Source organism: Myotis brandtii, unplaced genomic scaffold (assembly GCF_000412655.1).
Source record: "Myotis brandtii unplaced genomic scaffold, ASM41265v1 scaffold112, whole genome shotgun sequence".
Taxonomy (NCBI): domain Eukaryota; kingdom Metazoa; phylum Chordata; class Mammalia; order Chiroptera; family Vespertilionidae; genus Myotis; species Myotis brandtii.
The window spans coordinates 10,824,997-10,841,465 of NW_005353838.1; the positions used below are offsets into that span (position 1 = coordinate 10,824,997).

The 16,469-nt window shown below is 37.3% G+C and overlaps 1 protein-coding gene across 2 annotated transcripts in view; it reads right to left on the minus strand.

The window, feature by feature from the left end:
- The window catches only part of CCDC141 (coiled-coil domain containing 141), a 164,082-nt gene that overhangs the window by 119,792 nt on the left and 27,821 nt on the right, over positions 1-16,469 (minus strand). For both annotated transcript variants that reach the window (XM_005857641.2, XM_014546421.1), the window contains exons 3-5: positions 13,183-13,374; positions 9,416-9,524; positions 4,798-5,051 (exon numbers count right to left, since the gene is read on the minus strand). In XM_005857641.2, coding sequence (XP_005857703.1) covers positions 4,798-5,051; positions 9,416-9,524; positions 13,183-13,374 — 555 coding nt within the window. The remainder of the gene's footprint in view (positions 1-4,797; positions 5,052-9,415; positions 9,525-13,182; positions 13,375-16,469) is intronic.

The window sequence follows — 16,469 nt, forward strand, 5'->3', positions numbered from 1 at the left end:
AATGATACTGTATATAGAAGTGATAAACTAAGCTTAAGGAAAATGTAAACAACTATAATAAGAATAAATTAGGTAAAGAAATAGCTAAAGAGCGGAGAAAGTTAGGGAGAGGAAAATAAATTTTTAACTTTATCATACAGATAAAGTTGACCTTTTTTGAATAAACTCAGCTGGATACCAAGCCATGAAATGGCACTTATTTACCATTCACATGATAACATTTTAGAAAGATTATCTAGTAATTTAGAGAATTGGTGTGGGATCCAGTGAATATGTAGGGTTTTATGTGCTGGTGATTATCTGGTAAAGCTCAGAGAGTGACCACCGACATGGAGTGAGATGGTGAACACTTATTGAGTGCTTGCTGTATGCTAAGCTGTGCTTTAAGCAGTTTTACATATATAATGTTGTTTATGTTCACAACAAATCTATAGATAGCTATTATTATTATTTCTAGTTTACAGAAAAGGAACATGAGGCACAGAGGCCAACTAACTTGTCCAAATCACATAGCCAGTAAATGTGAAAGCTGGGATTGCTATTTGAACACTTACTGAGTGCTTGCTGTATGCTAAGCTGTGCTTTAAGCAGTTTTACATATATAATGTTGTTTATGTTCACAACAAATCTATAGATAGCTATTATTATTATTTCCAGTTTACAGAAAAGGAACATGAGGCACAGAGGCCAACTAACTTGTCCAAATCACATAGCCAGTAAATGTGAAAGCTGGGATTGCTAGCCATGCCACCTGCACCAGACTACCTCCTTTAGGACCTATGATATGTAGTGTCATTGAAATAAATGGTGGTTAGCATGCATTTGACTTAGGAGGTGTTTCTATTGTTTTCAAAATCACGATGTTTCTCCTACAAACACCTCAAGATACTTTGCATTTACTCTAATGTGCCTTAGAGTGAATTCTAGAGACAGTTTAGGTGCTAAAATAAAATTTTGTGATAAATTTTAACCTATAAGCGTTTGAAAGTCATGTATGTTATTGGGCTGAACTACTGAATACCAGTATCACCAGGATAATTCATTATTTGATATGCCAGCCAATATTAGAAAGCTACATTCAAAGAAAGATTTTGTTTTAAACTCTTACTATATGCTAGTCACTACATTAGGCACTTTTATATTATTTCATATCAATTGAAGCTGGGTTAGCAACATTTGGCTCAGGAGGTGTTTCTATTGTTTTCAAAATCCCATGTTTCTCCTACAAACACCTTAAGACACTTTGCATTTACTCTGATGTGCTTAGAGTGAATTCTAGAGAGATTAGGTGCTAAAATAAAATTTTGTGATAAATTTTAACCTATGAGTGTTATTGGGCTGAATTATTGAATACCAGTATCACCAGGATAATTCATTATTTGATATGCCAGCCAATGTTAGAAAGTTACATTCAAAGAAAAATTTTGTTTTAAACTCTTACTATGTGCTATTCACTACACTAGGCACTTTTATATTATTTCATATCAATTGAAGCTGGTCGATCATCCAAGCTCTAACTCCTAGTTAGAATGTAGTATCATATAAAGTGTGTGTGTGTGTGTGTGTGCAAAGTTTTATAGCAGCCCACCAGGTACCAGACTGGTGCCCTGAGCCTGATATCATTTTAATTGTCTAATAAAAACGAATATGGCCCTGGCTTGTTTTGGCTCAGTGGATAGAGCGTTGGCCTGGGGACTGAAGGGTCCTGGGTTCAATTCTGGTCAAGGGCACATGCCTGGGTTGTGCGCTCGATCACCAGTGGGGGGTGTGCAGGAGGCAGCCGATCAATGATCCTCTCTCATCATTGATGTTTCTCTCTCTCTCTCGTAGTATCATATAAAGTGTGTGTGTGCAAAGTTTTATAGCAGCCCACCAGGTACCAGACTGGTGCCCTGAGCCTGATATCATTTTAATTGCCTATTAAAAACGAATATGGCCCTGGCTGGTTTTGGCTCAGTGGATAGAGTATTGGCCTGGTTACTGAAGGGTCCTAGATTCAATTCCGGTCAAGGGCACATGCCTGGGTTGTGGACTCGATCCCTGGTGGGGGGTGTGAAGGAGGCAACCAATCAATGATTCTCTCTCATCATTGATGTTCTCTCTCTTTCTCTCTCTCTCTCTCTCTCTCTCTCAAATCAATAAAAATATTTTTTTAAAAAAATGAGTATGATTACATATGGTTACATAATTATTATATATGTGGTATAAAACTTTGCAAATATTAACTCTATTTCTCTCTTTCCTCTACAAAGAAATGTATCTCATAAGTATATGTGATCTGAGGGTAAAAACAGATGATCTGCCCTCATGTCTTACTTGCTATTCCTCAATGTCCTTGACATTGTCTTATACAAAGAGACTATGAATAACTTATTTTTAATTTATCTGTTTGTCTCACTTATGCCTGATTGGAGCAATTGAAAAAAATTACATTCATAAATCTTCTTGCCAAGATAATTAATTATGCACAAAATACTCCAAGCTGCTTCTGATTTTCATTAATGAAACAGTAGATTATGTGCAAAATAAGATGCTGCTGGAATTGGAAAAAAATGGTCAGCTACTCATCTCTCAAAGTAAAACAATGCACATTTTTACATCTGAAAAACAATGATACAGAAAGCAGATTATGTGCAAAATAAGATGCTGCTGGAATTGGGGGAAAAATGGTCAGCTGCTCATCTTTCAAAGTAAAACAAGTGCACATTTTTACATCTGAAAAACAATGATACAGAAAGAACATTCTGTGATCATATTTATCAGACTATCATATTTCAATTAAGACAGAAAAATATGTGGTTTTCATTTGTTTGTTTGTTTTTCCTTTGATTGATATAAATATTAAATTGTCATTGTTCTGGTCATTCAATTTCCTCCCAAAGTTAAATTAGCTAAACTATTATAGTTCAAAAGCATGAAGCCATAATAACTTAGACACAGAGCAGCACTAAATTCATCTTTTAAATGGCCCTTATGAGAGGCAATACATCAGACATTCAGACAACCACATTATTACTCATCAGTCATCTTTGCTCTAATTTTCTACTTACTTTCCCTTTTTCTTAAGTGGTTAAAATGATTGACAAAATGAGTACTTTATTCATACAAAGTTTGACAGCTCCTATATTCCCTTAAAATAAGTACAGAACCAACAAAAAATATTTGCCCTTCGATGAAGTATGTGCCTTCATATCAACTCAGGTTCCACAATGTTCTATCAGGTAGATCATCCAGGAACATGATTATCATAGAATCCAAATTACTAACAGAGTCACACCCAATTTGGTGAACCTGCTGCTATTCTTCACCATTGCATCATCAATTAAACTTCAGAATGGAGCATTCAGAGAAGCTAAATATTAGGTAAGATAATTATGCTTGTATCTACCTGGATTTTAAATTATTTCTTTGTTCACATAATTATAACACAGTAAGCATTAATACTTGTTTACAATATTAAGAAACTAAAGAGACTCTACTTCCTCACCAATAAGATATTCTTTAAATTGTGCTAATTCAAGCAGTGAAATATTATACCCATTAAAATTACCTATTGTACTTTTGACACAAGAATGTGTCTATGATTTTTTCAATTTAATAAAAATAGGTAATAATACAGTATGCTTAGGTTAATTCCATTAGTGTTTGCTTGCTTATTTATCCATTTCTTTAATGAATGTGTGTATGTTCCTATGACAGTGCTCATCCTATATAATAAAACCCTAATATGCAAATCGACCAAACAGTGGAACAACCCAATCTGAAAATGCTACACATTAGATTATTTCAATTATATGAGATTCTGGAAAACACAAAACTATGGAGTTAGTAAAATGATCAGTAGTTGCCAAGGATTGGGGGAGAAAGGGATGACTAGGCAGAGCACAGAGGATTCTTAGGGCAGTGAAATTATTTTGCATACTACAATGGTAGATATATGTCATTACACATTTTTTCAAATCCACAGAATGTACAGAGATGAGCAAAAGTAGGATTATAATTGTTCGTATGGAAACTAATATAATAATTAATAAATAATACTACAAGAATAAACACTGTGTTTCACATACTCACAACTATAAACCTACTTTTGCCCACCAAGAGTGGACCCTAATGTGAACTATGGGCTTTGGGTGACGATGTGTCAGTGTAGGTTCATCGATTATAGCAAATGTACCACTCTAGTGCAGAATGTTGATAATGGGGGAGATTGTGCATGTGTGGAGACAGGGGGTACGCTGTGCCTAAAGTCTGGGCAATGTGCTCTAATAAGCCTGCAAACTCATCATCCTCCGACCCCAAAGACCTCTAACCACTGAGCATCCAGCCACAGATGAAGGTCATATTTCTTAATTGGTACCAAACGATTCTTCTAAGAACAATATTTCCATTTTGCACTGATAGACTTTTTCACTGACATTAATAGAAATCTAGAACAATTTAGCACTATCATGCCCCTCTAACTTTGAAGAAAATTACAGTTAACATTTCAGAATTTCAAAGAAGTGTGTCTAAAAGTAGTGACCTGGAAGGAAGTGAGAAAAAGAATCCAACAACAGTCATTTCAAATCTGCCCAGTGGTACTCTCCCATTTATGAAATTAATATTTTAATGAGAGGAAATAAAGATATTTGTTGTTATATTACCTGCATGGAAAAAACAACAACATATAGTTTGGACCAAAGATCAAATAATTTAACCATGACAACTGAGAAACTGTCCCAGGAATAGCTAGTCCACATAACAACCAAACTTCATTAGCTGAGGGAAGACATCATCAGTGCCCCTTTGGATTACCTGATTTTCTTGTTGGTCCCACTGACATATCTGCAGAACCTGACTCAATTCCTGCCGCTGTTGCTTCAGGTACTTGTCTAGTTGCCGTCTCCTGTCTTGTAGAAGTTCAAGAAGACTGTCGATCTTCAGGCAGCTACTACGAGCTCCCTGAATCAACTCAGGATTTACATTAGGTCCATCACACTTGAATTTTTCTATGAAGTCAGTGAGTTGTTGACTTTTGTTTAAAAGCGCTAGAGATCGTTCTAAGAGTTCTAGAAGAAAGTTAGAAAGAAAACAGAACAATGATATAAGCAAGCTTTTAGATAGTAATATTTTTGACTTTTCATATAATTTAAAATATATATAACCTTTATACTAAAATAAGGAATTCAAATGTGTAAACATAAAATGCCTAATATGCAAATAGACGGAACGGCAGAACAACCAAACAACCGAAAAACCAAACAACCAGTCGCTATGATGTGTGTTGACCACCAGGGGGCACACACAGAACATGGCAGGCGTTGGCCATGGCAGGAAGGTGGAGCAGGTGAGCAGGGGCGCCAGACCAAGGTGGGGTGCTGTCATCGAGGCGAGCCTCTGGTGGTTACTGAATATTCTTTGCTCCAGCGCACCATGGTCCCACCTGGCACTTGCACCTGCTGCTGGTGCTGGCCCTGCTCGCACCCACTGCCGACACTGGAGCCACCACTTGCACCCGCTGCCGGCACCCAGCACCAGTACTGACTGCTCAGCGCTGTCAGTGGGTGCGAGAAGTGGCTGCAGGCCCCGATCACACCTGAGGGCTTCTCCACCTCCCCCTGTTCCTGAAGGGTGATCAGGGCAGCAGCCGCTGCTTGCACCCGCTGATTTTTGCACCCACTGCTGGCACTGGGCCCCAATCACTCCACGCTGTTCCCAATCGCTCTGCACCATCAGCGGTGCAAGCGAGAGGGGACTGGGGGCCACAGCAGGAGGAGCTGGGTGGGGGCACGGAGGATGGGCCGAGACCCACCCTACACCCGCTGATGTTTGCACCCACTGCTGGCACCGGGCCCCAATCACTGTTCCCAATCACTCTGTACCATCAGCGGTGCAAGCGAGAAGGGGCTGGGGGCCGCAGCAGGAGGAGCTGGATGGGGGTGCGGAGGATGGGCCGAGACCCACCCCTGTGCACACCTCAGCCTCACAGCCCACAGTTCCTTTCAAGGTGCACGAATTTTTGCACCAGGCCCCTAGTCTGCCAGAACAGGTTCTTCTGTGGAAGGAAAAGAAACAACTGCAGAAACAAGGTGAAAACAGGTTACAGAGACTGTGCCCATTGAACAGAAGGGTTTTAATTTGTATAACCTGAACAGAATAACCAGTATGATTAATTATAATGCAATGTATATCACACACACACACACACACACACACACACACACACACAAAGCATGGGCAGGTGGCAGGGTTTCCATAGGGTATTTCTTTTCTTTCTTTCCATAACTAGCTTTTACACACTAGACTTTTCAAATGAGAAAGGAAAGTAGGTGCTTGCATACTGACAGTGGAATAAGCCAACCTGCTCTGGTCCCTACAAAATAAATATAATTAGCCAAAATTTCCATTTGCAATCTTTTTCTGGTTTCTGTTTCAACTCCTGTCAAAATAGTATAACCACTACCACAGTATCACTGGGAATGAAGCCTCCTGGGCCCAAATTAACTTGTAAAATGTACCCAGGCTAAAATCGGTCTGTTACTGCTACCAAGATGATCATTAAAGTGGGTAAATTGTTCCCTCTGTCAGTTCCTTCAATTCTTCCTCTGTCAGTTTCTGACATTCTACTTTTATACTGTTTGTTTTTCTGGCTATTTATTCCTTCAGTTGATCATACAAAGTGCTGCATTTTTTCTCGGCTACACTATCTAGATATACCATGACCTTCAGGAAATACAAAATCTCTATAGTGCATTTATTTTAAAGATTGTATTTTTCTTGCATTTACAAAACCTTATTTTCTGACATAATACCTTGTAATGTGAGGCTCTTAGATACTTAATAAGTTTCAATTGTTTGTTTTGATTGTCATACTAAAAACAAGTAACATTAAAGTATATTTGCCATAATTATTAAGTATAAATAGCAAATTCAAGATAGATAAATGGGGAATGTACACAAGTTAAGTGAATTTATAGCTTTATACTCATCTTTCCAAATGAGTATTTTCTAAAACGTATCAAGGTCACAGTCTTAGCATTGAGATCATGGGTGATGTTTCTTCCTAATACCTTTTTAAATATTCCAAATATTTCTCCGTGAAGTTGTGTTTCTTAAACTCATCCAATGAGCATTTTCAAATATATACAAAAGTAGAGAGAATAGTATAATGAACCTATACCTGAAAAATTTAAGATATATAAAACATCTCAGAATAAGAAAGTAATATGATTGTTCCTTTGAGGAAGCTTCTTCAGTATTATGTTTATTTTAAGAAGGCAGTTGGATAACTAAAGGGTGCATCATTTGCAAGCCACCTAGTCTGTGGTATTTTGTTATAACAGTCTGAACAGACTAAGTTAGATATGAAGTCCTTAACTTAAAATCAGAATTTTGTCCTTGAATATGCATTTTAAATAACCTAATCTTAATCATATTCCACTGAATTAGCTGTTTGGCAAATCTCATCTACCCCCATGATATGAAGCCACCACTGAGCATATGAATTGGGAGCCTGGTCAGAGTCCCCTGTAATCCTTATGCTTCAAGTATCACATAGAGGAACACAAAAATGCCACGAGAAACATGTCATCAGGGTGGCAGAATAGTTTTTCATCACAAAAATAAACTACGTTCCCTGTCCTCAGCATGCATTTTCATCCATCTCCTCAGGTTAAGAGGAGGCCGGGTGGACACCTGCAGACTGTATCAGCGAAAGGCAGGACATGGTCCCGCTGTCAGCCGGATGCCAGGGCACTGCAGTCCAAGGCCTGCACGCCAAGCTCCCTGTGCCACAGACCCAGGTGCCTCTGAAGGAGCCAACAACAACAACAAAACAGCATTAAGGCTACTCTCCCCTTCCAGCTCCAACCCAGTGTATTTTTGGAAAATTCCACTTCCACCACCCCTCTGGACTGCCTCAGTACTGAACCTCCTCAGCAAAAGCATCCATCACTGTCCAGTTTCCAGAGGTAAGATTGAATGTTGATGATCATGTTGGTCGCATGAAGACTGAATGGAGACCACAGACTGAATCTCAGTGACCTGAACTCAGACTCACATTCCAGTATCCTAAGAGGAATTGTTTGTGATTCTGTTGGCCCCCTTTGGACCCAGTGAGATTGCTGTTCCTGTACAACAAAAGTGAGCAGGCCGCTGCTTTAAGGATGTTCTTTTTGATGCTGTTTATAATCCCTACTAGTGATAGGTCCTAATGAACAATAATCAGTTAAAATTACATGTCTATGTGTGGTAGCATCTCATCAAAATTTACACAGGAAAGACTGAGTTGTTTAATTTTTGAGTTTTAGAAAAGTAATGATCTAGTATCTAGAGTCCCATTGGCGGGTGATAGAAACAAAAAATCTATTTGTGGCTTTAAAAATACCTTTTGTCCCTGTCCAGCATGATCAATCTGGTCAAGCTAGAAGCTGAGTTAGAATTATGACAAATGAGTTCAGGAAACCATCCACTCGCACCCCGTTCTATTTGGCAGCAATAATTAGAAAAACGCATTAGGAAGGAAAGAAGTGTTGTTCCTATCTAACCTGCTCTACAGAAAGATTCCAGTAAACAGCTACTGTTCCACAAATGGCTTCCATACTATAATTCTGTCCACCCCAAATTCTGGTAGAAAAGGGCTAGCACACAAATTGTTGGTTAACCATTAGACTATAGTTGTTCAGAGGGAATTGAAAGTCTGTTTTATTAAATTGTTTTAATCTGGGAAATTTTCACTACTCTTTTATTTCTTCCTGTTTTTATTGCAACAGTGAAAGAGGGATTTTCCTTATTCAGAGCTGTTATTTAAAGTTGACCTCAATTTACTGTCCCTGAGAAGAAACAAGCACGGAATTCAACCATTTATTTGACCAAGAAATATTTCTTGAGGATCCACCAGGTACCATCACCTTGCCAGAAGCTGAGGATACACAGATGAACCCAGTAAAAATGGCCCCTGTCCTCAGGAACCACATCCAGAAGACCGAGAACTCCCAGAGTTAGCAGGATCCTTCAGAGGCTGGCCCTCTACCATCTCCTTAGAACCATTTACAACTACTTCTTCTTGCAGAAGATGACCAAGAAAAGAGCTTTCATTTACCTTTCTTGGAATGAGCTGAAGTATACATAAACAGATAAATTAAACATATATTGTCCTGTCCAGCCAGTGTGGCTCAGTGATTGAGCATTGACCTATGAACCAGGAAGTCATGATTCCATTCCCAGGCAGGGCACATGCCTGGGTTGCAGGCTCGAGCCCCTATGGGGCGTGCAGGAGGCAGCCAATCAATGATTCTCTTTCATCATTGATGTTTCTATCTCTCTCTCCCTCTCCTTTCCTTTCTGAAATCAATAAAAATATGTCCTACATGAGCCTTCTCACATTAACATCTCTATTTTAAAAGCTCATGTGAGGAACAAACATAAATCTTGCCTTTGGTGTGATGTTCATGAAGCTGAAGAAGTGACCTTAAGGACTCGGCAGTCTCGAACTCCTGGGTGTTCTGGAGGAACTCTTCAGCTTGATCAATCTTAATAGCAAACTGCAACAGAAACACAGGGGAAAGACATTTGAAAAGCCAAAAATCAATATGCCACTTTAATTATATGAATTAATGGCCTGGATGACTCTGTATGTGTTTGTGTGAGGATGTGTGTTTATGGAGCACGTGCTGGCTTAGGGTGCTTGTGTGAGAGTGTGCATTCACATGTAGTCAACTTACAAAATACCAAGGCAAGAACTTTTTTCTCATTCTTTTGCATTCCTTTTATACCTGGAAATATATCATGTATGCTGAAATAAGCCAACTTGCTTACTATTCAGATGTATGTTAAAATTTTCAACTAAAAGTTTTGTGTCCTGTGTAATGAATATAGCCACTTTTAATATTATAAGGCACATTTGTACAGGAATTACCACAAAGTTTGCTAGGAGAAACCAACAGAAGTTTGGCTAACTAGTGGTGACATAATTATAAGTAAATTTAACCTAAGAAGCCATTTAGAGGGAAGGTTGCAAAAACAGTTTTTTTCCTCTATAATTAGACCTAGAACTGAAAAAAGCAAGTTTCAAAATAATACATAGTCTAATCCTATTTCTAAACTTGATCTTAGCCAAGAGGCCAAGAAGCAATGTCTAATCCTGTTTTATACAAAGCAAAAAATATATATATATGTATTTGTACACAAAGTGGTCTGAGAAGATATACACCAAATGGTTACATTTATGAGAAGGAATGGGATTAGGTATGGGTTAAGGAACGTAAAAGTTTAGTTTTTACATCTATAATTTGTAATTTTGTTTGCATTTTTATAAATAATTTTATGCATTATTTATATAAATAAAATAAGATTTGCTGCAGCAAGGATGAAAACTTTCTCCTCCATTTCAAAAAATAAAGAATAGCAATTTGATACCCTAAATGGTGAGGAATATGACTGATCTCTTCTTCTGTGTTTCTCCATGGAGGAAAGAGAAAGGGCAGATGCTTGAAGTAATATTAAAATCCTCAGGAGACTCATCTTATAAACAAGCTTTAGAAAAGGACAAAACATCCTTGGTTATGCTATTATAGTATTTCATAGTAGCAGACAAAGAGCTGGTTTGTTTTAACACTAAGATTCAAAGGTAATTATTATACTTTATTAGAGCATTTAATCAACATGTTCACCTTTGGACCAAGTGTAGAATAAACTCATAAAGGCTAAGTATCATGTTGAAAGACAAAAGCCTATCACAGTGCTGGTCTTCCTTTTCAAGATTTTTCCGAACTGTCACTTTAAATTTAGAGATTTTCAATATTTTTATACAACTATTTGATTAACAAGATTTTTGCTTTGCCTGGCCAGCATGGCTCAGTGGTTGAGCATTGACCCATGAACCCAGGAAGTTCCGATTCAATTCCTGGTCAGGGCATATGCCTGGGTTGCAAGCAAGATCCCTAGTGTGGGGCATGCAGTAGGCAGCCGATCAATCATGCTCTCTCATCATTGATGTTTCTATCTCTCTCTTCCTCTCCCTTCCTCTCTGAAATCAATAAAATATATATATATTTTAAAAATCCGTATTATGATCATTACGATAGCCATATGAGACCCAGTTATAAACAGCATGGAAAGATGAGAGACTAATGAGCATGTCTCTTTGGAAATACAGGGCAGGCCGCCACCACCCTGTCAGAACCTGACGGACACCTGCCATTGTCACTGAGGGACAATGTCTCTAAATTGAAGCACTATGTCTGAGAAGAGAAAAACCTTTCTGGTGGTTAAGGCTAGGAGCCAGAAACTGTCCTTTATGATTATCAACCATGCAATAAGAAATCATGTGTAGTTCTAAAGAACTCTTGAATGCACATAGTTCAATGAGGGAACCCACCCACACATCATTTACATCTCTAATGCATTCCATTTCTAATAACTGATTTTAAAGGCATTCTTTGGGCAGCAACTTCAAAGAAAATAAAAAAAAACCTATATGTGATTTGTTTTTATTCCCTGTAGAACATTACAAAAAGTTTTGGAGTAACTGTATTTCAGAGCTTGTTACATTAAATTTTAAAAATAAACAGTTTTACTCAGAAAAAAACTTCCCTAATGTACTGTTAAGTGTTATCTTATGTATATTTTATTTTCTTCACTTTTCTCCTTTCTGTGGCTTGTACAGGATAGAAATGGTGATGGGGGAAATTTTTTTGAAAACCCTATTCTTAATGTCACTCTCTCTTTTTTTAATCACTAATGAAAATTGCCTTGGCATTCACAAGGAGCAGGGAAGATCATGTAGGAGTTTGCCTTAAGCTAAGTATGAAGGTGTCTAGAAAATTGGAAGCGAAAAATACAAAAAACAATTAGCCATTTCAGTAGGAATCAGAGTGTGTGGTTGAATTACAGGTTAACTTATTACTTCTTTTTATTTTATGAGTACATAAGAGTCATTTCTCATCATGGAGAAAATCAGGAAGCACAAATGCTACTACACAGTGAGAAACAAATATTCCACCTCGTGTTTAAAAAAGATAATTTCTTGTGCTAAATGAGCTGAATGTAAAGGGCAGTTGACACCGATACCCACTTACTTAGATGGAATAAATCAAATGTATCTATAATTTGACCTCTGTGGGTATATTTCACCTGGTTATTTCTTTTCAGAAAAGAAAACGGTGCATAGAACTTTTTCCCAAGATGATCTGTAAAATGAATTGTGAGTTGGGCTTCCGAGTGCAAATTGTGGAAAACAAACTTTGAGAGTTAGAGGTTTTTGTTCCTCCTTCTAACTTTTAACCGAGTTCGTGATGCATGAGATTGTCTACCCCAATTTTCATGTTCTATTACTAATCTCCTTTCCTTCATTATTTTGAATTTAAGCCCTGAATTTCCAGTTTGGAAATGTCATATTTTTCAAAGCTCATGCTTTATCATAATGAAGCAGAGCTCTCACATCAAAATGAATGTACTGCCACTTGACAGAGAAGTTAAAAGTGAAATTTCCAATAACTGTCTCATACCAAACATAACATGTCTTTTGATGTTGTTCTTTGAGCCTCACATTTTGAAATTGGGAACCTCAAAAAAATTGCAGAATTTAAGAAAAAAATCATAGGGGGAAATGACCTTCTTAGGTCCAGGACTTTTCCCTTCCCTTACGTTTTAATGAGTTCAAGCTATAGGAACTCAAAGATATGCCTTTAAAAGTACTTTATGAAATGCTATGCTTACAAGTCAGACATTCTGTGGAATATATTGCAATTCCCTTTGCATAAGCAGAACTTTTAATCCACAAATTTTAGTCAATAAGAACACTTTCCACCACCATTTCCTATAATCAGGGGAAATCGTTTGATTTAGTAATTATATTAGTGTTTTCTACACAAGGAAATATATCATAATGACTTATAAGTAAGAGTTCCCATTTTCACTTAATATTTTACTTAATTTTAATGGACTATACTTAATTTTTAAATGTTTGAAGGCCTACATTTAAAATATTTATCTTCTGACAAACAAAAAATTAGATTATGTATATATATATATATATACACACACACACATATACACATATATACATATATATATATATATAATATCTTGGTTATTCTGCTGTTTTTTGCAATGTCTATTTGCAGAAATAAAATATTTTCAGGAGTGCTATTCATTTGCTCTGTTATAGAGAAGGGAGACTTTAAAAAAAAGAATACAAACCTCCAAGGCACTTTCAAAAAATTCAGAGGTCAACCTGAGGAGCTCCCTTCTTCTTTCAAGCATGGAGACCAGGGCTGCCCATGCTTCGCCCAGGGTGCTGGCCATGGCATCGTACACCTGACTCTGATCCTTATTCTCTTCAGCTGTCTTGTCCGCTTCCTGCAGGAGCTCCCATACCCGATCTTCCAAAGCCTAAGTCCAAGGAAAAAACAAGGTATAAGGCAGAGGACCAGTCAATGTAAAAATACAGCATCACATTTTAAACACTTGGATATTTGAAACTGTATGTGGTCTAGGACGGTCTAGAAGAGAATTTATAAACTCCAGCTGCTATGCAGGCAGGCACATCAAGCAGGCAGGATGGAGCAGTGGGGATTATGGTAAACCAGGGAGCTTGCCAGGCTAAAGGCATTCACATCAATTGTTCAAACACTAACAGTTTATCAAAGGTGCACATCTACATTCCCAGGGGTACAGAATATTGTGTTAACCTCACATTAAAAAAAAAAAAGCTGCCCAGCCTGTGTTGCTCAGTGGTTGAGCGTCAACTCATAAACCAGAAGGACACATGACAGTTTTAAACATGTTGGTGCTTAACAACAGAGCATTAAAATATGTAAGTAAAAACTGACATAACTATGAGGAGAAATAGACAAATCTACCATTATAGTTGGAGACTTCAACATTTCTCCATCAATAACTAAAATATCCAGCAAGCAGAAAATTATTAAGGATATAGATATAAACAACATCCCCAGTCAAGTGAATATAACTGACATGTATAGACTACTATGTCCAACAACAGAGAAATAAATATTCTTCTCCAGCTCACGTGAAACATTTACTAAGATAGACTATCTGCTGATTTTTACCTAGGCTTTTTCAAATGAATTTTACTTTTTTTATTTATATCTTCCTATATGTTTTGAATTTTTTATGACAATATATTATTTTTATCATTGGAGGAAATATGGTGTCCATTTTTGCAACTATGTAAAAGAGACCTATTCAGAAAAACAAGAAGAAAAACATGTCATTGCTATACTAAATAGTGAACCCGAGTTATTTCTAATTAAAATTCTAGAACAGTTTTTTCCTTCCTTACACTTTCAAATTATATCCCAAAACATAAACACTTCAACTGTTTTATTATTCCCAGCTATTTGCTGTTTCTGTAAAAAGATTATACCTTCATGCCTTCTAACCTCAGACTTGTCCATGTGACTTGCTTAGACTAATGAAATGTAAACAGTTTTGTGTGCTACTTCTGAGCAGAAGTTTTAAGAACCGATGAGGATCCTATCATGAAGATATGCAAAACTGAATTGTAATTACCATGAAGCAAACATGTAATGTAAGAAATAAAATGACTATGAGCCACTGATGTTGCGGGATTATTTGTTACCCTATGATTGCCAGATAGATTGACAAATGTAAAATCATTTGTTAGACATTAGACATTCAAGGTTCTCTTGTGCTTAATACAGAAGGAAAATAATTCATAATGCAACAAAACAAAATATCTAGACCAGAGCCTGACAATTTCATAGCTAACTCAAAAAGTCTCAGGCAGATTGTGTTGGACATGCCAATGAGTTCTTCAGAGACATTCACTAAATATGTGTCATCTCTGTTCTCTTTGGTCTTGAGGCTAAAACAAACTAATGATTGTCTAAATTGCCTAGAGAAATAGACCAAATGCATAGACTTTCTTTTTTAAAAAATATATTTTCATTGATTTCAGATAGGCTAAAACAAACTAATGATTGTCTAAATTGCCAGAGAAATAGACCAAATGCATAGACTTTCTTTTTTTTAAATATATTTTCATTGATTTCAGAGAGGAAGGGAGAGGGAGAGAGAGATAGAAATATCAATGATGAGAAAGAATCATTGATCGGCTTCCCCCTGTACACCCCACTGGGGATCAAGCCCGCAACCCGGGCATGTGTCCTGACCAGAAATCAAACCTGGTTCATAGGTCAATGCTCAACCACTGAGAAATAAAACCTGGTTCATAGGTCAATGCTCAACCACTGAGCCACACCTGCCAGGTGCATTTTCTTCTTAAACAGCTATTTGAGAGCATGATATCTAGGCATTTCCTTCCTCTGTGACAAGCTTTAGGTTATCTTAAGAGCTGATTAACTGTGCATGTGTTTCACTTCATACTTTTTGTCAATGGAATAACTTAGCCTCAGTTTCCACATATAATAGCCTAAGAATATGTAAGGAGAAGAAAAAGATTATATTAGGAGTTTTAATTTTAAGATATGTCATTTGTATGACAAAGACTGTAGTAAGAAATAAAATTAGGAGAACTTGATAATTCCATGCTGGAGATGCAGAAGAGAATAAGAAATAATAGGCAATGAATTCATTCTCGAGCAAAAAGCAAGTGAACACTTAACCTTTTAGTGATATTTTTCGTTGACATGAAGGTGATAAAATAAATCTGAAGTTGGCTATTTCCATGGCTAATAAGGTTGTTTCTGTAATTATTTTTTACATAGAATTCTTTCAGCCCTCTTAAACACATATGACTTAGTTCTTCTTAATACTGTTCTTTTCCCACTTAAGTGACACTTTATAAATCAGTGATGCAGAGGTTTTGGGGGCAAGCAGCTTGGAGGACTACAATACTGGCTTCCAATATTTCCCATGACCTCCAATATGAACTGCAAAATGTTCTATTCTCTGGAATTCCAAGGCCAGAACATGATTGCAGAACCCTCTGGGTTTAATTTGGTACAAGTTGCACTTTCTTGGAGATTTTCTTCAAGAAAACCAGCAGACATTTTGCTTTAAGGATTGGCAGAGAACAGCTCTAACTTCTCTTGGAATTTAGATTACTCTTGGGGTGCTGGGACCAGAGGCCAAGTGCAGTTCAATGTTCCCCAGGGCCAATCCAACACCATCTGAAACACTGGAGGAGAGAGGGATTCAAACAGAGTGAACTAGGCAGGATTCATAGAGCAGGAATATTTTTCAGCCAATCCAAAATCTCAGCATAATGATCAATTGAAGTATATTTCTGTGAGATTCCTGAAATGGAGCATGATCTGACTCCAAAGCCAAAATACAGCATCTGGGTGTTCTATATACAACACGTGGGTCTCTGTGATATGTCTTCAGCTTTGATAAAGGTGTTTGGAAGGCTTTTAGTTCTTTAAGTGTTCCATTTTCTATGGTTGGGCATGTATCATGTCACCCTGTTGGTCAGGCCTTCCCTTCTGAATCTGGTGTCCTTCATATGCTGCCTGCATTAAGGAAATACTGTTCTATTT